Genomic DNA, 24,202 nt, shown 5'->3' with positions numbered 1-24,202 from the left:
CTGCTGCTCCAGAGAACCGCAGAGATCCAAGATCAGGGAGGAAACCGAGCAGCAGAGGCCTCAGTGGAGCCAGCTCAGGTCAGAGGTCAAGGCCCAACGGTCAAAGAGGAACAAGAGGAACATCTGGACTGATGTTCTAATGAGACACAAGAGGAACGTCATGGAAGGAGAGCTTCCCAGAACATTTCTAATACTGTCATGGTGAGGCACGGAGGGGGGAGTGTGATGGTGAGGGGGGGGGGGGGGGGGGGTAGCTGGAGCCGTCAATGAGGTCCGACTTTCTCACTGTTTGACATTTTCACTTCCTGCACGGCGCCACCGTCAGTCACAGTGAGGCATCAACGCTTCATGTGTTTTAAATGAAAATGGTCACATGCTTAGAAGCCCCGCCCCCTTTGCTACTGACTCATTTCCTGCCATCGGGGGGGGGGGGGGGGGGGGGGTCTGACCTCCGCCAGAGCACACTATTAGCTGCTGATTGGGGGCTGAGCTCCTGTCAGAAATTGATTTAGCCCTCCCTGGGGAGGCGGCACGCTGAGCAAAAACATTTTATTTTGGAAAATTTAGGAAATTTATCTTGAAGTTTATTTAAGATCAAGAATTGTTGTTTGACACAAACATAATTTGAATATTACGTCATTTTTTTTTTAGATTTTGGCAGACAATTGGTGTCAAAACGGCCCAAGAGACACATTTATGCAAATCACCATCATTCATTTCATAAACATGTTTTTATTTTCTCTCTAATATAATTACATTTCATTAAGCTTTTCCCACCAATAAACTGTTAACATGAGTGTTGTTTAAATTTAATGTTAAAGTTTAGTTTGAAAAATTGACTTTAATGAGGAGCAAAAACTGATCTGGGGGGTTTTTGCGTCCCCCCCCCCCCCCCCTGCGACCCTAAAGTGAGGGAGGAGGGGGGGCTGCAAACAGAGTGAAAACATTTTTCAGCAGGTAAAGGTACATTTCAGCACAAAACGCCACATTTCCATCAGCCTTCTGCGGCCTTCACAGGTGTGACACACCTGAGGGGAGTTTTCACCGACTTCCTGTCTGCGATGAGCCGCCGCCGCGCTGATTCATGGAGGCCGCCGAGGCTCAAGGAAAACAGGCCGGGGACGCTTTCTCCCCTGCAGCCGGTCGCCCCCGACAACCGTGATAAAACGGCCTTCCTTAACTAAACTCGTAAAGCACGGGGCGATAAAAGTCAATCTTCTGTAAAATCCAATTAAGTCATTATCTGACTGATTGTATCTTTAATTGAAAACAGAAGTGACAGTAAATTTCTGTGATATATCAGGATCAATCGATACGGCCGCAGCATCTCGTCTCAGGAGGTGATTTATAACGCCGGCGCTTATAGGTAACTCCACATTCTTCTCTCTAAAACCACTGGTGGATGAAATTAAGAGTAAGTGCGTTTCATAAAAAAACAAGATGGTCACGTTATTGATTACAACAGAAGGGGCAGAATCCAATGAATGATTCAGCCGAGCAGAGAAAAGAAAACAAGTAATTTTTCCCGGGAAGAGAGCGCCCGCCCTCCGTCACTGCCAACCTTTATTTCCCTAAAACTTGTAGCGACATAAACCTCGCCGCCACTTCTGCTGCCGTCTTCTGCAAACACAGCAGTTAAAGCGCACTTTCACACGCGCCGCACAGACTCACAATCTGAGTCGGGCTGGTTGGACACAAAAACGTTGAGGGGGAAATGATCTGTGCATCGACTTCTCCAGGAAACGTAGAGACCTTAGTTTAAAGGAACCGCAAAGAAGAGACTCCGCCTCTTCTCCAGAAAGTTGTAAAGAATAACCTCCAGCGCTGTCCTGCAGGGGTTAAATATACAATCCACATGCAAATGCGGTGGAACCAAGGACGCCATAAAGACGCGGCGCAGGAAAGCGTGATTCATGTGGGCGCGGCGCTAACCTCCACCTGCATGTGTGCGTCCATGTAGAGAACGCCCTGACCATGTGGAAACGCAGGTCTGCTAAGGAGCAGGAAGGTGTGTGTGTGGGGGGGGGGGGGGGGTGTCCGGATCCCCGTGGAGATCCTCAGGAGTTTCTGATGCTTGAAGAACTGAAAACAGAGATGTTCAGAAAGCTGGAGACGGCTGAGGTCAGAGGTGACCGTCTCAGAGCAGCAGCGTGGCTGCACGGCAAAAACGGCCATCGGACATTTCCGAAGCGCTTCAGATCCACGCTGTGGCGGTTTGGTTTTTGTTCAGACTGAACTGAACCGTACCAGGGTTCATCTGCAGGAGAACAGAGACCCTCGCTCTCCTGTTTAGTTCAGGTGAACTTTCCCACCGGCAGAACCGGGAGGAGATGACCTCCTGCAAACAGTTCTGCCTCCCTGTGGGTTTCATGTGCAGCATCCAGATCAAAGACCAGAAAAACCGAAGACTGCGATGAAGACGGTCAGTTCAGCCCGCCTCCTTCTGAAGCACAGCTGGAGGCAGCAGATGAAGATGCTGAGGTTCTCTGAGGGACCAGGATGGATCAGGACTGGATCCATCAGAGGACCAGATCATGGGTGTTCTGGAGATCAAAGCAGAGAAGCAGATGGAGACGCAGCGATGATGATGATGATGATGGTGAAAAGATGAAGAGGCTACCAGGAATAAGGAAGAGGAGGTTGATGGATGCAGAGATGGAGGCAGATGATTCACTGACTCCAAAAGGAAAAGAAGGCCCACTTAGAACTTTAAGAATGTTTTTGAGATGATAAAACACTAATAAGACAAAGACCATCTCATTTTTTTATTCTTGGTTTTCACTTTCATCTCTAGAAAAAGAACTTTGTTTGTAACAGTTAAAAAAAGAGTTTTAAATTCAGCTTTTTGATCGTTGTGACCAACATTTACTGATTCTAAAGAAGTTTTTATTTGTCTGAATTTTCTGTCTACTTGTTCCAAAATAGGCTTTAATTTTAGTTTAACTACAAATAGACATAAAATGCGGTTCCAGAGTCAGAGACCTGCAGCAGACGTGAACCATCCAACGCCTGGCAGGCTCCAGCTTCTCCTCATTTGCTCTCGCTGCTCATGGAGTCGGCCGGGAAGACGGACGGCTGGCCGCCACTCTCAAACTCCGCCTTGACGCCAACGTTCACCAGTGAGCTGATGGAGCGGCAGGTCAGGGTGGAGTCATGGGTGGAGGTGAGGCTGCTGGGGGAGAACGCTGCAGACACAAAGTCCAGATCAGAGGAGTTTCTACCAAAGTGTGAAGAGATAACTGCGACCACGGATTCACCGAACATCTTCATTTGTTGTGGAAAAAGTACAAAAAGTTGTTGTGTTAGTGACACATTTCCATCTGCATATCCACACAACAATAAGTAAATGGTCGTTGGTCTTCAACCGAACCACCAGCGGTGACCATGAACGCATCACAGCATCTGAACGTAGAACTTCCTAAAAGCTGATGCTGATTGGAAACATCAGCAAACGGAGCAAACGAATGCTTTAGCTCAAAACCTGAACAGATTTCCTTTCACTCTATTTGACAGTCATTTCATGTAATAGCTTCAGTGTGATGTGTGTGTAATGTATGCATAAATGTACACATGTCCAGTTATGATTAGAAGGAATTAGGATGCACAGAAGAAAGCATCTGTTTCTTTTATGTTCTTCATCTTTTGAATCAACTTGTGAATTTATATTTTAAATTCACAAATTAATATTTAAAGTAATATATAAAAGAAATATTGTAATAATTCCTCACTTATGAAAGTTGCATATTTTCTGTAAAGTACTGCGAGACCACTCATGACGATAAAGTCCCACTCCCATGAAATGCTGGTTTTAACATGGCCATGTGGACATAAAAAAGATGAAAACTGAATTTCTGAGTACTTCTTTTTCAAATTGTTGTGAATCAGGAGCAGACAAAAAAAATTCCTTTAAAAAAGCTTCTGGGTGTGATGTAGAAGCTACAATCAACGGGCCGCAGTCTCCAAGCTCCGCCCCTTTCTGATCCTCCGCGATATTAGTGATCAATATTGCGATGAGGATAACAAAACCACCAAAAACATAATTTCTATTTCACTGCAACAATTTAATTTAAATACGAGTCAACCCTCTACATCTAACATAAAAGGCTCCACCCGATTGCGAAGGCATCCATCTGATTGGTCAAATAAAAAAGCGGTTTATTTGATTCGTTAAATACTTCAAGCTACCGTTAGTTACATTTAACGTAACTATTTGTTGCTATTTTTGCGATATGCGTTTTGCACAGCTTGATATCCCAATAACAATAAATTTGCGATCTATTGTGACGGCCTACAGTAGAGGATGTTCAGAGTGGGACTTGAACCTTTTTACCTCAAATCCAAAGTTGCACATTTATGACCATAAACTGATATTTGTTCTCACAGGACCATAACTCAATATTTGAACATTATTGTGAGGCAAAAGGCTGAAAAAATGGATTTCGCTTTGCAAAGTCATCCATTGGTAAGAAGCGTCAGGGACACTCTACCACTTCTTTCTCAGATACTCTTCAAAGTCATCAATATGATGAATTCCTGTGGTGTACTCATAAATTAACGCGCCTCCTTCCTGCTGGGGGGGTAAACAGAAAGAACACAGCAGAGTCCAATCATGTGATCCACAAAATACATCTTCTTCTCTGTCACCACCCGCATAAAGATGACTGCACCGCCACAACATTCACCTTTGGATTTACAGCTAATTAAATCTCTCAGCAGGAGGAGACGGGAGCTTCCATCAGCATCGTGTCTTCCTGGGTCAACACCAGCGGTAACGGCACTTCAACACAGCTGTTTGGTTACGGTCATCCAACCGGGTTTATCTGATGGTTGGGGGAATATTTGGATGGTTGAATGGTAAAATGGATGGATGAAAACATACCTGGTTAAATGGGTGGAAAAACTCAATGAATGATGGGATGGATGGATAAACAGATGAATGGTTGGATGAATGAATGGATGGAAACAGATACATAGTTGGATGTATAGTTGAACGGATACATTCCTGTTTTGATGGATGGATACATGATTAAAAAAATATTGTATTAGTTTTTGGATGGTTGAACGTATGATTGGATGGATGAATGGTTAAATGGATACATAGATCCATTTACATAGATCGTTGGATGAATAGGTTGGTAGTTGTTTGAATGAATGGATACATGGTTGGATGAATATACGTTGGATAGTCATATCAACTGTGTGACTGGAGGTATGATGGATATTAAATTGGTTGATGGTTGGATAAATGATTGGATGGACGGTTTGTTGGATGGATGTATAATCAAAACAAACCTTTTCTAAGAAGTTTTTTTTGGTGTTTGAATAACAGATTTTTTAAATATTCACAAAAAGAATCCAGATTAGAAGACCCATTTGAGGTAAATCTGAATAAAAACGATGTGTTTGTTCGTCAACACGAGGACGTCTCTCCTCTGAAACGAGTTCTTCAGGCGCATCGTCCTACAGATGACACGGGTCCACCGCAGTCATGTGACAAACCTTCCCATGTATCTGCACCTTAAAGGCCTTCCTCCCCGCCTCCTCTGATGGGATGGGGGGGGGCAGTCATTTCTCTCCTCATTAACTTCCTGATTGGTTTCGGACTCGGGTTTTAACCCGTCTGCAGTTTGTCACCGGTTCTGGACTGACAGCTCAATCGTTAATACTAATGTTAGCTAAGAGCTCGTCTGTCCAGCAGTAACAGCCAGTGGGGGGGGGCTGTGAATTAGCACGCTCACTGTTAATTCACCGCCTGTTCATCAGCAGGAAATCTACGATGTAATTAAAGGCTGAGCGGCCACGTTCAATCAGAACCTCTGTCCAACACGTGTTCTGCTCCTGACGGATCTGCTGCTCCTATCAGCGCCTCGTGTTCTCGTTAGCGGCGCGGCACCTGTGGACGTTTATGCCAGATGATCAGCAGGGATTCCCTCCAAAATTTTCAAGCCACCGGGATCTCCTGCTGATCCGAGTATCTGATGATGACTTCATTATCAAAGCAGAGTTCTTCAGAACCTGTGAGCCGGTCTCCATGACCCAAACCCTGCAGATCCAAAGCCCGCCTTGGATTCAACCTTTCTGGATTTCTGCACGGAAAAAAAGCAAAATGCAGAAGCAAAAACCCAGCAGTGAAATCTGACAATCCCCTCTCAGCAGTAAACGTCTTTAGGATTCTTCGCAGTGACAATAAAATAAAAACGTGTCTGTATCCATGGGCGACGGTGGCTTCTCTCCCCTCATCTGAGCTGGAACTTCCATTTTCTAAACATCCGTCTGAGCAGCTAAATGACAAAGTTCTTCTGTTGTGGTTCCAAAAACATGTCAAGAAAAGGAAGAAAGCGTTCCCTGATGTTTTTTCTTTTACGTTGATTATAAAGTGAGACACTTGTGGGTGAACCTCCTGAGACGCAAATGTTTGTGTTTCCGTTTGAAACCAGGTGAGCGGCGTCTAGAGCCGTTTTTTCCCGCCTCGGTGACCACGGACTCGTGGAAGCAGCACCTCGTTGAATCAAAGACAGAATGCAGAAAAACAAAGCGATCTGGTTTCTGATTGGCTGATTGATCAGCTGATTGAAAAGCAGTCACATGACAGCAGCAGAGTGGCGTGCTTTGAATTCTTTTTTTACAGAGTCTCTTCATTACGAGCTCTGTTCTCAGGCCTCATCCATCCATCAGCAGAAATAATGAAGGCTGAATCCTCCGTGCAGGCTGTGGGGGGGGGTCATGCATCACCGTGTTGTTAACAGGCTGCAGAAGAAAACAACAATGTATGTTCTGTTTGACCTCATGAATCACATTCACGCCACTTTAGCCTTCAGCGGAGTCCCACTCTAGACTGTAAATAATTATTTTTGAAGGCTTCATGAAGCTCCCAGCCGTCGCCCTGGATTTCATTTACTGAATGATGAGACTTGTTTAGTGGGGGGCACCTCGAAACCAGGAGCAGATCCGCCTAACCCCACCGTCATTACCAGAGATTAAAAGATCCGCTCTTGGCGGGCCTCTTGGCGATGGCGGCCGTGTCCCTTGGGTGCCGGCTCCCTGGGCCCGGCGGTGCTCTCTCCGCGCGGTGGGGGGGTTCATATTACACCTGAGCCGGGGGTGTTCGTGTCCCTGGGGGGTGGGTCCTGGTCCTTGCCCCTGGGCGCTGGGCCCCGCCAAACTTCCAACATGGCCGAGCCTGGTCGGGCCATATTTATAACATCCCTTATGGGCCGCCCTTTTTTCCCCGGGGTTCCCCCCTCCTGGGCGGGGGCGGCGGGCCCCTGCCTTGCTCCTACCTGGACCAACCGTGGGCCGGGTGGGTGGCTGCCTGGAGTGCGGAGCGGGTCTCCCTTGGGGGGTCCTGGCTCGTACCTGGGGTCGGGGCGGGGGGATGCCCGGAACTCCTGGGTGGTGGTGGGGTGCTCGTCTGGGGCTGTGGGCGTCCCTCTCCGGTGGGGCCCTGCGTTGGGCTCTTCCGGCGCGGCGGGGGGCTGCTTTCCTGGCTGGGCTGGGGCGGCGCTCTCTTTCCCTCTGCGCCTCCCTGCTCTCTGGCTCTGGGGGCCTCGCGGCGGTCCTGCTGGCCCTGGCCTGGGTGGCGGTCTTGGTCGCCCGGGGGGCGGTTGTTCCCTGCCTGTTCCCGTGTGGCGCTGGGGGAATTCCGGCTGCCGCTGCTGCTGCGGCGGGGGTATGGGTGTGGGGGTGGCTGGGCGCTCCTCCTCCTTCTTTTCACATTCCACCATCCATTTTAGAAGAACATAAACACTCACCTGAGCACAGGTGTTAGCTCACCTTTGCACTAATAGTTTGCATGATTGAATGAATGAAAGATTTCACACTAGTTGGTTTAAAGGCATAGGTATGCGTTCGTGAACACTATCTGTTTTGTGTGCATGTTGACATGTGGACATTTCTGCGGCTAGCAGGTGTGTTGATAATATTTGAGTGTGTGTGAACAGGCCCCGCCCTTTTTGTACTACATTTGAACCGTACCGTAACGATAAACAACCAGTAAACCTGTCTGCTCTATGCTGCTTCATGGTCTTACCCCCCTTCCCCTCCTATTATCACCCTCCTACCCCCCCCTCTCTCTAACGTCCCTCTCTCTTGTTCCCCTCTTTCCTTTTCCGTCCGGTCCAACACCAAAGATTTTCAAACATGATTGAAATTAATAAAGTTTGGCCTCAATTACAAAAGGGGTTTATTCAGACATACCTTTGGTTTGTCTGAAGATGAATAACCCCTCTTGTTAGAATAAAATATGTCCAACACAAGAGGCCCTCAGCTCTCATCTGTTTGCCTAGCTGTTGGACAGGACAAGTTAAAAAAGAAAAAAAAAAAAAAAAAAAAAAAAAAAAAAAAAAAAAGATCCGCTCTGATGGACAAAACTCACGCAGAGATATTTTTATAAAAAATCCTAAAAATGACCCCCCCCCCCCCGCCTCTGGTTTAGACTGCTGTCACACACGCACACTGTTGCAGACACAGTACCAACAGCTTGTCATTTGGGGGCGCTATTATGTGACACGACCTCTGACCGGGACAGAAGAAGGAAAATTTATGCAGCTGCAGATATTTTACAGAGGATGAAGACAAACTTCACCTAAAAAAGTTAAGAGGTTCAAAAAATCGGACGCCCACTTCAGCCGTGAACAGACTGATGTGTGAAAATATTATCTGATATGAAACCGGTCGGTGGTCTGAAAAGGGTTGAACAAACGGACCTGAGAAGAAGCTCCTGCAGACCATCTCATGGAGTTATGAAGAGATTTCTGCTCCCGGTGGTCATCCTTGGTACTGCACAGAAACGAGCTGCCCTTCCATCACGCAGGAAGGGTTTTCTTTGTTAAGGCTCCAACACGCCGCCGGCGTCCGACATGTCGGAGCCAGACTTCAGCAGTGAGCAGTGGTTGCTCTGAGTTTCTATGCCAACCACTCTGGCCAATCAAGATTGAACTTGTTGGAAGACCACGTGGGGGCCAGCAGGCTCCACCTACTTTTATTGAGACGTGTGATTGGTCAGTTTATAACTTGAAAAACTGTTTAAAAAAAAGAACATCTTAAAAAAAGATCCAGAACGGTTCTTGTGTTGAACACAATAACCGAGGAACAGCGGTTTGTTTCTCTATAGACGTCTTTGGGATTTTGGCTTCCTGGAGCCACTTCCTGTTTGAAACACCAGGTGGGCGGGGCCACTCAGTCCATTTCTCTGACACACTCAATGAGGCCAACATTTCGATCTGCATTTAATGGAATTACACATAATTAATTAGCTTCAGTAAACCTACATGATCATAAAACGATCAAAAATATCAAGAGAGTGAAGATAAGATTAAACGTTATTCATCCCACAACGGGGAAATTCTTTTATCTCCAGCAGCAAAAAAAAGACATTCAGAAGTACAAACAGCAAACAACTAAGTAATTATGTGAAATCAGCATCGTGTTTCCTAAAAGGAGACCAACAACATCAACAGTATTAAGGCCTGTTCACACCGGGACGAATTTCGCCGGCGATTTTCGCCGACGTTTAACGCCTCGTGACTAAACAAAGGGCACCAACGAGAGTGTGCACACCGACGCGAAAAAACGCCAAGTGCCAAAGCGTCAAAAAAAAAAAAACGCCTCGGGTTCGTTTTTTTTTTCGACGCGTCGCGTCGAAATCTATTCGACCAATGAGAATGGCGCTTTTGCTCACGTGTCTGGAGCTTCTGAAGTTACAGTAAAACACAACTTGGGGGCGCTCAAACACAAAACTGCCTTGCTGAGCACACATACCAGCGAAGAAGATAGACGCCAAGTAGCGTCTACACAGCAGCGAAGAAATAATGACGGACATTCTAAAACATCCCCGAACCAAGCACCAGTTGGAGCTACTGATGCTTGAAATATTCATGTTTTCTTTGTATGATTCTGACAAGCGCGTAAATACTTGCTCTCTTCTTCTGAGTGAAAAGCGACTTTAAGAAGCGTAAAGTTGCGCAGCGCCACCTTGTGTACAGGAGTATTTCTGTTTACATTAAGCGCCATCTAATGTCAGGGAATGAAATTGCATGTTCGCTCGGCTCATCGTCAGCGAAAATCGCCTGGGTGTGAACACAAAAAACGTGGCGAAAAACGCTGGCGAATATTCGTCCCGGTGTGTACGGGCCTTTAGGAGGAAAAAAGAGTTCAAAAACATCAATTTTAGACTTTTGACCCAATAATTTCTTAATATTTATTTTCTAAAGCGTCATTTTCAGCAGCAGTGATGTTGGAACCATCGTCAGCTGGAGGAACGTTCTAAATATTCAAGTTCTGTCTGCCGTTTGGAAGCAGACAGACTTATCTGCTGCAGGAAAAGTTCACTCTCACCAGGAAACTCTGCCTTTTTCCGTCTCACTTGCTGCTCCATAAATGTCCAAACTATGAAACAGTCTTTGTGTGAAACGACAAAAGCCAAAGGTCTGAACCTCCCACTGCGTCTGCTGACAATGAGGAGCAGTGGATGAAGGTGCAATCACTTCTGCTGCAGCCAAACAGGGAAACAAAAGCCCAGATGTTAGAGGAGATGGTAATTCACTCTGATCCAGAGGATAAGCTCTCTGTGTGGGGGGGTCATGCTGGCAGATAATGCTTAAGTAAACACCCGCCGCTCAGTTATCCTGCTGACGGTGAACCTACTCTGTTTTTATCTTTTCATGTCATTCCCACAAAAACATTACAAAAACAAATCAGTTCGTCTTGTTTTTGTACAATGAAAGGGAAACAAAATAAAACTTTTTGCCCCTTTTACTTCTGCAAAATCTATTTTCTGAGCTTATAAGTGTTTTATAATTTTCATTCCTAATTAATCATGATTTTAATGTTAAAACAGTATTTTAATGCTTTTCTGAGTATCCCACTAAAAATCTGCTCTCTGAGCACCAGCCCCTCCCAATCCACCACAACCAGTGGGTTCTGACGAGCTGCCGTAGACCAGTGAGGACACGCCCCTTCCAGGAAGAATCTGAGCAACCAGCCCCGCCCCCAGACCAACACCCACTTTCTCCGATCAGCTAAAAGCTTTTCTTTTCTATGAACAATATGAACGTCCATCTTTGCAAAAGTTCAAATGTTTGTTTTCATGGGAGAAAGGCAGACACGCTGCCACGCCCACTCCAGGATGATGTCATGAAATGGGCGGCATCCACAAAGGGTGAAAGGCGGAGCCTCAGAGATCCAGTTGTCTTACTTCCGGGTTGGAAAATCCCCTCAGGAAAATAACTCATTAAAAAAAATCGTTACTTTGTGTGCCAAAGGTAATATATCTTCATATACATGTTTTTACTCTCTATAGCAGGGGTGTCAAACACACGGCCCGCGGGCCGTATCCGGCTCGCCAGGTAGTTTAGTCCAGCCCACACGTGAAGAGTAAAAATCATAAGGATGTTTTAAAAAGAAAGCAAGTTTCTAGTCCATTCCTGTGGCGAGTTATGATTTTTTAAAGAAATAACTGAAATGTGCAAATCCACTACTAGGGGGAGCAAAGGAAAAGCTTAACAGGTGAAACAACATAACTCTGCATGTGCCAAAAACGAAACCTAACAGCTCTGTGTCTGGGTAGGCAGTAGTTTGGTTCCCTGTGAGCCTCACCACTGAAGGATGATCAGTAGTGACTCCCTAATGACCAAAATGTTGTCAGAAAGAAAATAAAGGTTGAAGTGAAGTCCTGAGCTTTCCAGGAAAATGGAAAGCGTTTCATTTGTTCACGGAGCTAAATGCAAACCTGCAAGCTTGGTATGTCATCAACAGGTTCTCCAAGAACATAACATTCAGCACCACTATGAGACTCTGCACAAAGAAAAGTTTCACCATTTGCAGTTAAGAAAAAAAAGATTTAGCAACTATTAGCTGGACCGATAAACAACCATCTGGATTTACTGCAGCCGTGGCGTCAGTGATGGAGCAGTGAAAGCTAGCTACCTTATTGCAGACAAGTTGGAGCAAACATCCAAACCATTTTCTGATGGTGAACTTATTGAAAAATGCTGAAGGCTGCAGAAGTCTTGTTCCCAAAAAGCAGTCGACCTTAAACATGAGTCTGTCAAGAATTACGATCAGATCCAACATCTCTGAGGAAACATGGGCAGCCATATGAAGGAATCCAGCCATTTATTGTATTTTCAGGCACTATTGATGAAAGCACCAACATCACAGATATGTACAGCTGTGCATGTTTATTAAAGGTGATGAAGAGACGTCACAGTGGAGTTTCTGGAGTGGATGGACACAACAACAACTGATGACATAGTCAGCTCTCTAGTTACTGTGCTGGACGAGGTTGAAGTGAACTGGTCACATGAAGTAATTTTGGTCACTGATGGCGCTCCATCAAAGGTCAGGAAGAAGGCAGGTGTTGCCACAAAATTCAGGCAGAAACCAGGAAAAGATTCTTATAATAATGAATGATAATAATAATGGACATTTCATTGTGTTTTGCACACTTGAATGACGGTAAATGTGTTTCTGCACAGGATTTGAATCCTGATATTAACAATCTGGTGAAGTTTCAGGAGAGAAAAGAAGTTAACTCCAAACTCTTATGTTCACAAATGTTTGCAAGTTTAATTTAGTGTAATTTTGTCATCGTTTGGACGTTTACATTTTAGGAAGATGTTTCATATTTTTCTGTAGCCCCTCTTGAATTTATTATCAGGATTGCTTCAGTCTGTATAAAATTGAATAAACCAATATATTTAAAGTGAAATTAATTTCATTTAAGATCCATTGACCTCTGTGAATGAATGTGTAATAAGAAATGATTAGGCTACCATGTTGGTTGAGGCATGGTTTCCAATAAGGTAAAAAAACAAGAATAAAGTTGTTATTTTTCCTTTACATTACTGGTCCGGCCCACTTGAGATCAGACGGGTTGAATGTGGCCCCCGAACCAAAATGAGTTTGACACCCCTGATCTATAGTTATTCTGTTTTACAATATTTTACTGAATCTAAGAATTTTCATCTTTAATAAAACAATTATGGGTTTCTAGAGTTACTTTCCTGGGATTATTCTAATTACTTTTTCTTGTCAAATGAAAATTTAACTTAAATATAGTTTCTTTGTTTTTCCCATTGAATAATCAATGAGGGATATAATACAAACTGTGCATTACTATCTAAATAAAAAATACTTTATTTACAGATATCTATCAAAAATAGCTTTCAAAAGCTAACTAACCTACTTCATTAACCTTTAAAAGGTATAAAAAGCTATTTGTAAAATGAATGAGACCTATTACCCATGATTCCATAAAACCTTGAGTTAAGAGCCGCGTCTTCTAAACGGATCGTTTTGTTTAATGATAATATTACAGAAATCTTGTCTTTACTGTTAATATTGTTTTATTTTGAGAACAGAAAAAGTTGAATTCCTGAGATAATTCCATGAAAAGGTCTAAAAGCTCTGATCTCTAATAAAACTGTTGTCTTTACAAGATTAGGCTTTGACATTTTGGTTTCATGAATAGTCCTGAATAAAATACAACATTTTTAGATGTTTTAGGCCACTTGGCGGGGATTTAAAGAGTGTTTAAACCGCTATGTTACTATATTCCTGAAACCTTATTTAAACTGGGTTTTTGGCCTTTGATAGCAACAGCTTCAAAGTCTTGATTGCTTTCAGCAATCAGACGCAAATCTAGTTCTCAGTTCAGATCAAGAACGTGAGAAAAACTGTTGCACAACCTTAAATAACGGTGGAACCACTGATTTCTTCTCAACTGTTTTCTGGCAAAGTCCTCTGAAGTTTGTGCAGCAGAACCAGAACTCAGATCAGATGAGGTTCAGAAAAATAAAAGAAAACATCCCACTCATCATAGAAATAGATTTTAGTCCTTTTTCCCAAAACAAGTGGAGTCAGATCAGACTTAGAAAAGCTGCAGGACATGTGGAACAGTCCTCCATGTGACCAGGGTCACCAGAACTGACGAATGACGGGTTGCCTGTCACATGACAAGGCTGCCCTGGGATTAAACCCCTCCCATTAAAAGGATACGAGGTGTGTCTAAAAGAAATTGGCCCTGGACAGCTTGAGAGCGTCCCATGTCTGTCCAGCTGAGGACCAGCGTTGGAAGAAATAGAGGCGTCAACTGCCTCCCCCCCCCAGGAATGAGGTGGATGCTCATCATCCAAGCGGAGCAGCAGCAGGACTTAATGGTCCAGAAAACGCATTCAAAGAGGAGACAGGCAGGCGTGAAAGAGCCCAGAGAAGAAGAGGAGGAAGCTCAGCTGATCTTCACCCGGAAACATCTCAGCTCCGACGGCGAACCACGGACGGAAACACAACCGCTACAACAACCACAGCCAGAAAAACCGCAGGATTCCTGCAGAACAACAATCACCATGACTGCTTTAGGTGTCAATCAATGAGAAATGATACTTAGAATGTGAACAAAAAAAGCACAAAAGTCTTAGGTTGAAATTCACACTGCACCCTCAGGTCCAGGTCAGGCTGGTTTTTCAGTAGAACCAGATGTGGAAGCTCATCAGAACTCTGCTTTGGACCCAACAAGAGAATTCTGGTCCTTCTGAGATCAAGAACCTTCTGGTTCCATCAGGGACCACAAGGATCCAGACAAACTGTAGAGCAGAATAGAGAGGAGCTCACAGACAGAGGAGGAGCAGTGAGGAGGTGAAGGTCCTCCATGATTCCAACCATTAGATCACGAGCACGAGACTTTTCTTTCAGCTTTTGACTTGGTGGTCAGAGTCAGAAACAAGCAGCTGCTGAAGCAAAAAATGCCGCAGTTCCACAAATGACCACTGGAGGCAGGCTGCAAGGTGGAGCAATTATCCAGAGACTCCTTTGTTAAAAAGTCCCATTTTACATCCAAAAATGAATGTATTTCTGGATTCAAACGTCAAATAAATCGAAATCTGTTCATTAGAAATGTTTTTTGTTCCATTTTTTCTGCAGTTTTTTTGTCAACGGTCCATTTCAGAGTTCCCTGTTGCTCTGCAGCATCACCTCAGAGGTTTGATTCTGGTTGTAACTGAAGATGGTTTAAGCTCAAAACACCACGTGAAAGCAGAGGAAACGCGTCTGAAACCCGTTTCGGATTTAAAGACTTGACTTAAAGCGGCCTTTTATGTGAAATCCAAGCCAGAAAAAAATATACTTTGAAATAATGAACAACTAATGAAGGGTGGATAATTCTGACCAAACATGTCATCTAAACTGAATAACTATCACATTAAAGCTAAATTAGCCTCAGTCGCTGCACAGTTTTGTGCTTCTTAAACCGTTTTACTTTATGTTGGTTCAGTTTGGATGAATATTTTGTAAAACAACAGAAAATAAACTCATTTAAGCCTAAAGGACCTTTTATAAATAAAACATTTAAACAGAAACCAAAATAGCTCAAACATGTTGCAAACATGTACTAAAGTATATCAACATTTCTCAGGTTTATGTAGGAGGATAAAAAAATACAAATATTTCTAAATTCAGAAAGTTGTTTCTATTCATTTCCAAAGGTAAAAATGAAAAAAGGCCGAATCAGAGCAGAAAACGGCTTCAGTCCTCTTCAACCTTAATTTGGATCCCTGACAGGTTTGAACCAGCAGCATCTTTTCAATGACGGAGTGAAAAGCTCCTTTGGCTGAGCTCTGACGGTAAACCGGTGGCTCCGCCTGAGCTGCAACTAATTTAAAGCTACATCAAACACCAACATCAGCAAACGGCGGTCAATAAAAGCTCCTGCATCATCATGAATAAAAGCTGTTCTGGTTTGTTTGCTCAGTTAATTCCTCCGTTCAAACCAAGAGCCTCTCTGGAAGCTGTTAAACGCTCATTATTGGTTTGCAATAGAGCTGCTTTGAGCGCAGGCCCGACACGAGCTGACAGACGGCGCCAAGCCTAGAGGTCAAAGGCTAATTAAGCAGAGAGGAACCTCTGCTCCCGTATTGTTAACCGATCTGTCCTCAGCGGGGAGGCGGGATGCTAAATCTCCATTTCTGCTACTGTGCCCCATCAGCTCCCCAAATGGGCTGTCAGTCCATCTTCCTGACGTGATCCATGGAAGAGTTATAGATATGCAATACTGAGGCGGGGGGGCCGATCAATACCTGCTATCATTACATTTAAACTACACATTCATGGCACGCTGACGGGGTAAGAAGAATGCCAAAGGAAAGGACACAGAAAGGGGAAATAGATTGCTTTAGAAAGCAGGAAGCCTGGCTGTCTGCTGCGCTGAAGCTGCAAACAGCCGTTCAGAGACAGAACCGCCAGAGCCACGTCTGTCCACGCCACGTCTGTCCACGCCACGCCACGTCTGTCCACGCCACGTCTGTCCACGCCACGTCTGTCCACGCCACGTCTGTCCACGCCACGCCACGTCTGTCCACGCCACGTCTGTCCACGCCACGTCTGTCCACGCCACGTCTGTCCACGCCACGTCTGTCCACGCCACGCCTGTCCACGCCACGCCTGTCCACGCCACGTCTGTCCACGCCACGTCTGTCCACGCCACGCCTGTCCACGCCACGTCTGTCCACGCCACGTCTGTCCACGCCACGTCTGTCCACGCCACGTCTGTCCACGCCACGCCTGTCCACGCCACGTCTGTCCACGCCACGTCTGGAGACGCAGACGCTGAACTTATCCACAAAAATGTTTCATCTTCTACTTTATGAACATTCAATTATGGAGTTTAGGCCGAAGAAAGAAAAAGGAATCATTTATAATAGAAATAAAATGATCTGTTTATAGACGTTATCCATCTGTATCACTTTAAAATGTGAACTCAAATATCTAAAAACATATTGATATTTTTAGATCAAAAATAAATATACATAACTTGGATTGTTTGAATAATTCAAAAATGTTTTTTGTGATTGTTATTTCTATTTTAAATGAACTTTTGTGCTGGAATCTTTATTTTAGACAAACGGTCGTTTCAGAAGCACAGACTTCTTAGACTCCCATCTTCTTTAAAAGTGTTCAAACTCAAAGCTCCATCCCGTTTTTTTCTTCTTCACCTTCCTGTCTTGAAAGCGGAGGTTCGATTCCCACAGCGGCGGCCTCAGAGCGGCCAGACGCTGCAGAGCGGGAGCGGGAAGAGGAATCGCCGGAGAGCCTGAGAGGCCATAAAGCACGCAGCCCGGCCGGCCGTTTAATGTCTCCACAGCCCCGGGCCCGTCTTAATGGCGGTGTCGTACAGCACATTACCGCCGCGCTCGCGCCCGAGCAGACCATTACGCCGGTATTTAGTCTACAAACGCCGGGGGCCACGGAGCACTTAGCAGCCCGACGAGAGCGACCTGACAGGAAACGGTGTAATCACAGAGCAGACGGAGGGTTCTCATCCGAGGACGGCCTTAGTCCCACTTCACCACGGCCAGCGGAGCAGGTGTGGCATTCAGGTGGGATCAGGACCTGCACCTGAGGGACGGGAGACACCTGCTTGCTCAGAGAGGGGGGGTCCGCCTTGTCCGACCTGTCAGTGGACTGCAGCCCTTTTTAGAGCTCCTGTTTGAGGATGAGGGTAAAGTTCATCTTCATCCTCTTCATCTGCAGCTGCTTTAAACTTTGTTTACTGAATGTGGTGCAGGAACCATTAGAAAAAGATCAGAACCAGATTAAGAAAACGATGCAAAACTATATTTCATGAATCAAATGTGAATAAAGTGCGTCTTTGCTTTTGTTAGTTTTATTTTAAATTGAAGCATTTCATTGTTTCTGTGATGAGTTTGATAAATCGGTCATTTTTTCTGGTATCGTCTACAAATAATGCTTAAAATAAACCAATTGAATCAATCAATATAGATTTTCCCCAAACCCATAACCGTCAGGGTCGAAGATAAAAAATCCAAAGCCAACTTCAGTTTCCTCTGATGTTTCAGGATAAACAGCAGATAGAAACAGACCAAAAAAAGATGGTTCTAATTCTGGTATTTATAAATATAGTCAGAAATGTGAATCCACAACTTTATTAACAGCATCCTTGTAACATCAGACAAAAAGGTGTTGAATATTGTATTCTGGTCTGTCACAATAAATCCACATTTTGTTTATAAAATGCAGCCGTCTTTTATTTTGAAGGGGAAGGCTCTTTCTGCCAAAAGAAACTTTTCAAATGTGTTTGTTTGTTGGTAACTTGGAGGTTTCCGTTCAGCGGTTGGAGCAGCCGTTTTTAGAAAATAGCAGATGGATTTTCCAAACAGAGTCACTTCTTTCATTTCTGTTGGGATTCTGACTAAATAGGTCTGCTTTTCTTAGAAGCAACTTTTCCATGGACCGGTACCGGTCTGCAATGTGTAGTAAAATATTAGCGTTTCCAACATTAACTGCACTTTCTCCTCCAGAACTGAAATGTTATCAGAGTTTTTAGATCCTTCCTTCAACATCTGCAACTGAATCAACTGGAAATGCAAAAGACAAAAAACCTTCAACCCCGAAATCGAACCATCAGCTTGAGGTACGTGTGGCCCCCTGAAACGTCTCATTGAGGAACCGACCCAGAATCCAGAAGCTTCTGCTGTCCTCCTGAGATCTCCACGCCTCACGCTGGAGCAGGAGGACCTGCAGCCCGTCCTCATCCAGGTGATGGATCGGCACTCAGGTGAGGGACGTCCTGACGTGTCCCAGAATGAGGTCTGACCGCTACATGACACAAACAGCCGGGGGGGGGGGGGGGGTCACCTCCCAGCTCCTTTCAGGTTTCATAAATCCAAAAGAGTTTTGGCATCTTGGAGATGGAAGAGGAAAAGTGATGAGGGAGCAGGAGAAAGTATTTCACGCGCGAAACAAAGAAGCTCAGTGAGGCCGACCCCCCCCAGGCCTATTTTTCAGAGGCGGGCAGCCTGAAACGACAGACTTTATACGCAGTAACTCACTGGACTGTACAGTAGAGTACAAGGCGAAGTGGGGAAATCAATAGAATATCATCTAGAAAGATAGTAATGGATTTCTAACATAATGGGCTCACGCGGGTCCATCGATTAGCAGGATTAACATCTGCAATCCCTCAACCTTCACATTTGCATTTAAATGACTCCACACTCTGCGCTGACACCGGGAGAACCAACCGGCGGCGGCCGCTCCACCACATCCATCTGCTCCTCAGACACAAAAGTTCAGAAACTTTCCTCCGTTATGAATTTAAAGTCCAGACAAGGACAAACGCCAACAGGACATAAACACAGTCAGACTGCAGCGGCGGCCCCCGCGGGCCCAAAGCTGCCATAAGTCTTCCATTGGAGCCCCCCCCAGGTCAGACCCTGGCGAGGTGTTTGTGGAGAAACGGGGCGAGTGTCTCTCTGTGTGTGGGGGGGGTTGATGGACTGCACTGTCACCTCCCGCGCAGCGATTTACAGCGGCGGGCTGCTGACGAGCGCGCGGCCGTAAAGCGGCCTGCCGCGGCGGGGGCGTATTTCACAGCGAGCTGGCTTTTATGAAGAACACCGGGACGGCGCTGCCCACAGCTCCGCCCGCCCCGCCGTGACGGATGGACAAAGACGCATGACAAGCTTCATCATTGTTTGTAAATCTTAACTGTTCCCGCTCACTAACTCCAGAAGGCAATTTTGCGGAGACAGCGGCCCTACGCTGGGGGGTGGGGGTGGGGGGGAGAGGAGGAGGAGGAGGGAAAGGGGAAAGGACAACATGGCTCTCCTGAAGGTTATTTGGATCTCTATATTTGGCCAAATGATTAGCCTTTTGCTGGGAGGGAGATAAATCTGACAGCGCCGTGTTTGGCGGGAAGGGGGGGGGGGGGGGGGCGCTCACTGCCACTTCCTGTTCCCGGGCTGGAACAGCATCGCAGCTCTACTAATAATTCTGAAGGAACCTCTGGATGAACGGATGGTTAGAACATCCGATGTTCCGTTTGAAGAGCCGCTCTGAGGAAAACGGCGTTTTTGGCGTTTTTCTGATGATGGAGGACATTCATAAAGAAAATGAGTATTTCTTTATTTGCATCACTGTGAATCAGGAGCAGACACAAAAAAAGCAACGTTTGTGCACGGGGAGTAAGAGCTCTAAGAAAAAGGGAGGGGAATAGGGGATGGGGTTGCTCCTAGCCAGCAGTCCCGCCTACAACTTTAGAGGAGGATTTCTGCTAAACTCCTGCCGCTCTGCAGGAACTAGAAAACGACACAGGTTTTTAGGATGTGGGCTAAAAACGGCAGCATGATCATGAAAAGACCACATCTGACAGTAGATCAGGTCGGGGTGGGTTGTTAAGGAGCCCCCACCATGAGGATTCAGTCAGGGAGAAACAGCTCTGGAATCATCTCAAACACAAAAACTGGAGTGAAAGACGTTCAGTCAAACACTGTCTACGGTTGTCATGGAAACCACACAAATCCCTCCACTCATTCCTGATGAAGAATGAACTCTTTCAGGTAAAAAGACCCCAAGGTGCGTCTTTTTCCATGATATTTATACAAGTTATAAACTGACCAGTCAGATGCCTCCATTAAAAGTAGGCGGAGCCTGCTGGCCCCCACGTCCAACATTCAAAACTTTTGACAGATTTGGTGTACTCTGCTTTTAAGTGGTAGGGGCGTGGCTTCCAACAAGCTCATCCCTGATTGGCTGCCATAGAAAGGTCGACTCAGACCAATCACTGCTTAGGAATGACAGCACTCAGACACAGCAGGCTTGTGTTGGTGCTCATGGTGACCTTCAACCTTTCATATTTCCTCCAGCACATCCACTCATCTGCCCGCACTGATGACATCATGCTGACATCATCACGCACTCTGACAGAAACGGCCGATGTGTCCATCTGGGACTTTTAAAGCTGAAAAAAGAAATGGATGAGCAGCTTCTGCCTTTTTGGCTGCTGGAACGCCCCCCGGAGAACGGCCCCCAGAGAACGGCCCCCAGAGAACGGACCCCAGAGAACGGCCCCCAGAGAACGGCCCCCAGAGAACGGCCCCCAGAGAACGTCTCCCAGAGAACGGACCCCAGAGAACGGACCCCAGAGAACGGCCCCCAGAGAACGGCCCCCAGAGAACGTCTCCCAGAGAACATCCCCCGGAGAACGGTCCCCAGAGAACGTCCCCTGGAGAACGGCCCCCAGAGAACGTCCCCCGGAGAACGGCCCCCAGAGAACAGACCCCCGGAGAACGGCCCCCAGAGAACAGACCCCCGGAGAACGGCCCCCAGAGAACAGACCCCCGGAGAACGGCCCCCAGAGAACAGACCCCCAGAGAACGTCTCCAAACACTGAAAAATTCAAATTCTGTGTGATTGAAGGAAAAAAGCGGGAAACACAGAAGCCACGGGTGGAGTTTGTTTCTCAGGTGTGGGGGCCTGAGAGGAAACCTGACATGGGACCACCCGCCGACAGCATTGTCATCATGTAATGGAGCGTGTCAACTCACAGCAGGGGCGTGGGGGGGTCTGACGAGGGACCCTCACAGGGAAGGAACAGGTGAAAGTCATAAACAAACAGATGGGGGGGGGTGTTTCTGATGCAGGCGGTGTCAGAGGGAACCAAGAGTTTGATCATATTTCTAACATTGAGAGGAAAAACATCTGTTTGGGGCTTTTAGCATCAATACACGGATTTCTGTTGACCAATCAGTTGTGTTGTTGTCGTGACAACCGGACTTAACCCTGAAGAACCAATGGAGTCAATATTGGGCAATATTGCTTTTTCTAAAAAAAGTCTTATTTTCGTCATTTTTTTTAAAAGTTTGATTGTTTCTTTTTTTCACTGTGACTTTGTGTGTGTGTGTGTGTGTGCTTTTCCTGTGAATTGTTGGAACCCAAACTGAACGACCAAAACAGAAATGTCAAGATGACTGGGAAGGAAATGGTTCTTGGGTTCTGCAGGGTTTAGAGCTGGCAGAGGAGCGTCCGTGAGGTGGGGGGGGCTGTTCCACGCCTGCTTCCTACAGAGGATGAGTCAGCATTTCCTCCACCGTCAGGGACGTGTGCCGTCGCTTTCACTCTTTAGGGTGACGGACGCCACGCCGGCTGGGATTTGGTTCAGTGACAGCTCAGCACCGACCGACACAGAACTGCTGTCCGTCTGACTGCACTACCGCCTCGTGCTTCACATGTTTCTGCTACATAAAAACACACCTTTGGATGAAAACCTGTGTTTTCATACATTTTACATCTGTGGAATAAAAGCATCTAATGAGGCGCAGGTCATATTTATGACGCTGCGCACTGCCTCAGAGTTGGGAGGATCGTGTTTCCAGGAGGATTTGATCAGTTTCCCACATTATTAGGGAAGAATTTTTAGAGTAATCCTCCTAAAGTTTTTTCTTGTTTTCTTATTTTTAAAGCTTGAAACCTGAAACTGCATTTACAGTTTTGGCTGTTTTATATAAAGCACAGCTCAGCAGAAGAAGATCCCAGTCAGAGCTACATTCAAAGCACCGCATGTGCAATAAAGTTTGAATAAAAATGTATAATTAAAGTTTAAATGAAATTTTACGACACCCCAGCCTTAAGTGCCGTCCTCCCCTGGAGGCGGCGTGGAGAAAGTTGGGCTAAAACTTTATGGAGCCTGAGCAGAGTGAGTTTGAGTGCCGCTTACAGGCGGCGGCGCCGTCGTTGTCCTCCAGGCTGAAGTACGGCGGCACCGGCGAGCCCAGGCCCTGGGGCAGGTAGGCGGTCCCGGGGTAGAAGGAGTGCATGCGGTACTGAGAGGGCATGCTGTGGCCGGACAGGCGGCCGTCGGAGGGGGGCATCTGCTTCAGACAGAGAACACAAACACTTAGTATGCAAGGAGATTCAAAACGCATCCAGGATGTTTCTTAGGGATGACAGATTTATCCTGAGAGGAGAAACCAAAGCCCACACCTGTAGACAAAAGGTGGCAGCATCCGCCAGAACCGCAGAATGGAACGTGGGGGCCAGCAGGCCCCACCTACTTTGATTGAGGCGTCTGATTGGTCAGTTTAAAACTCAAACTACAGAAAAAATATCATGAAGAAATAAGGATTATCATCCGACCAATAGAACGACTGAGGAACAGCCGTTTGTTTCTCTATAGAAGTTGATGAGATTTTGGCTTCTTGGAGCCACTTCCTGTTTGGAAGGCCAGGGGGGAGGAGTCACTCCGTCCAGTTCCCATGTACAGTCAATGATTGAAACGGTAATGTTTCATTTTCAGGAAAGTTATCCAAACATGTTCATTGCTGCTTGACTTGGTGGTTGGTTCAAATCCTCGACCTGTTCTGCCAAACGTTTCTAACACGTTGGTTTCTGTGCACGTTTCTGTTCTGCAGCGTAGCATCGACGCCTGTCCGTCACATGTTAACACATGAACAGCTTAAACCAACAGGAGATCAGCTGTTTCTAACCACGCACCCATGATTTCCTCCAAACTGAGCCCGAGTCTGTCTCTGCAGCCCCCCTCCCTCAGTGAAACTCAAAGACAAGCCGTCTGCTCGGCAGCAAGGCCGCCTCGGCGAAGGTTTTCAATTTCATTTTTATGGAATTTGATTTCTGTCAGGCAGTAATCCGTCACCTGCACTGTCCACCCCATCGGCTCTGCGACAGCTTTATAAACTGTTATTTAAGCGACACTCGGCTGCAGCGTTAGGCTGTGAAAAATACCACAGAGATGGAGCCGCAGGTCTGACGCTACCAGAACCGTTCCAGCCCAAAGCACAGTCATGAAAACTGATAACACAGAAAACACCATTTTCCTGCAAACACAAGCGGCCAGAGAAGCTGCTGATGAGTCAGAGACGCCTTTATCTCCAGTTAGAAATGGTCAAAAGGTTCAAATAAGCTGCTTTACTTCAAGTCCTCGGTGAGAAACATCTGTCTGTCAGACACTGAAGGTTTGCATCCACAAAGAGTAGAGCACAAATGTGTTTTTGTCACAAAGATGAAGCTGAAGTGAGGAAAAAAGTGGCAGCAAACACGGAGACACTAAGGATGCTGAAGCATCAGACCTGAACCCCGGCTGCGGCTGCGCAGGAACTGGAGTCTGCGCTCCGCTTTCAACAGAATCAAAGGCGATGAATACATAAATACACGCATTAGGACCAATCACAGAGGAAGAGTTTCTTCTCACAGGCCCATGACAGGAACACCCAGGACCTGGTCTGTCTGGACTTCCTGTTCTCCATCCAGGCTCCTTAACATCTTCTAGACCTTACGGGTGGATACACTGTCAGAAAAAAGGGTACGGTTGGGGTACGTTTGTGAACACTTAGGGTACAAATTCCCCATTTGTACCCTAAGTGAGTCATAATTACACCTTAGGGTACTCATATGT

General features: G+C 46.0%; 1 protein-coding gene and 1 long non-coding RNA gene across 11 annotated transcripts in view; one reads left to right on the top strand and one right to left on the bottom strand.

Moving 5' to 3' along the window:
• Positions 1-118: 118 nt before the first annotated feature.
• The window catches only part of dmrt1 (doublesex and mab-3 related transcription factor 1), a 38,215-nt gene continuing 14,131 nt past the window's right edge, over positions 119-24,202 (bottom strand). For 3 of the 10 annotated variants that reach the window (XM_078952098.1, XM_078952097.1, XM_078952100.1), the window contains exons 5-6: positions 22,508-22,664; positions 8,099-16,584 (exon numbers count right to left, since the gene is read on the bottom strand). In XM_078952098.1, coding sequence (XP_078808224.1) covers positions 16,166-16,584; positions 22,508-22,664 — 576 coding nt within the window. In that variant the 3' untranslated portion in view covers positions 8,099-16,165. Of the gene's footprint in view, positions 137-712; positions 3,186-8,098; positions 16,585-22,507; positions 22,665-24,202 lie in introns of those variants that run through there. The other 7 variants (XM_078952104.1, XM_004086451.5, XM_078952102.1 and 4 more) reach the window with 5 other exon arrangements.
• On the top strand, positions 18,085-20,745 carry LOC110014729 (uncharacterized). Its single transcript, XR_002289727.3, has 3 exons — positions 18,085-18,210; positions 18,312-18,568; positions 20,658-20,745. It is a non-coding gene; the product is annotated as an uncharacterized LOC110014729 (long non-coding RNA).

The sequence above is a fragment of the Oryzias latipes genome, chromosome 9 (assembly GCF_053564925.1).
Source record: "Oryzias latipes strain Hd-rR chromosome 9, Olatipes_Hd-rR_3.1".
In the NCBI taxonomy this organism is placed as follows: Eukaryota; Metazoa; Chordata; class Actinopteri; order Beloniformes; family Adrianichthyidae; genus Oryzias; species Oryzias latipes.
Note: the sequence above shows the minus strand (reverse complement) of the source record. Positions and strands in the feature narration are given on the sequence as shown.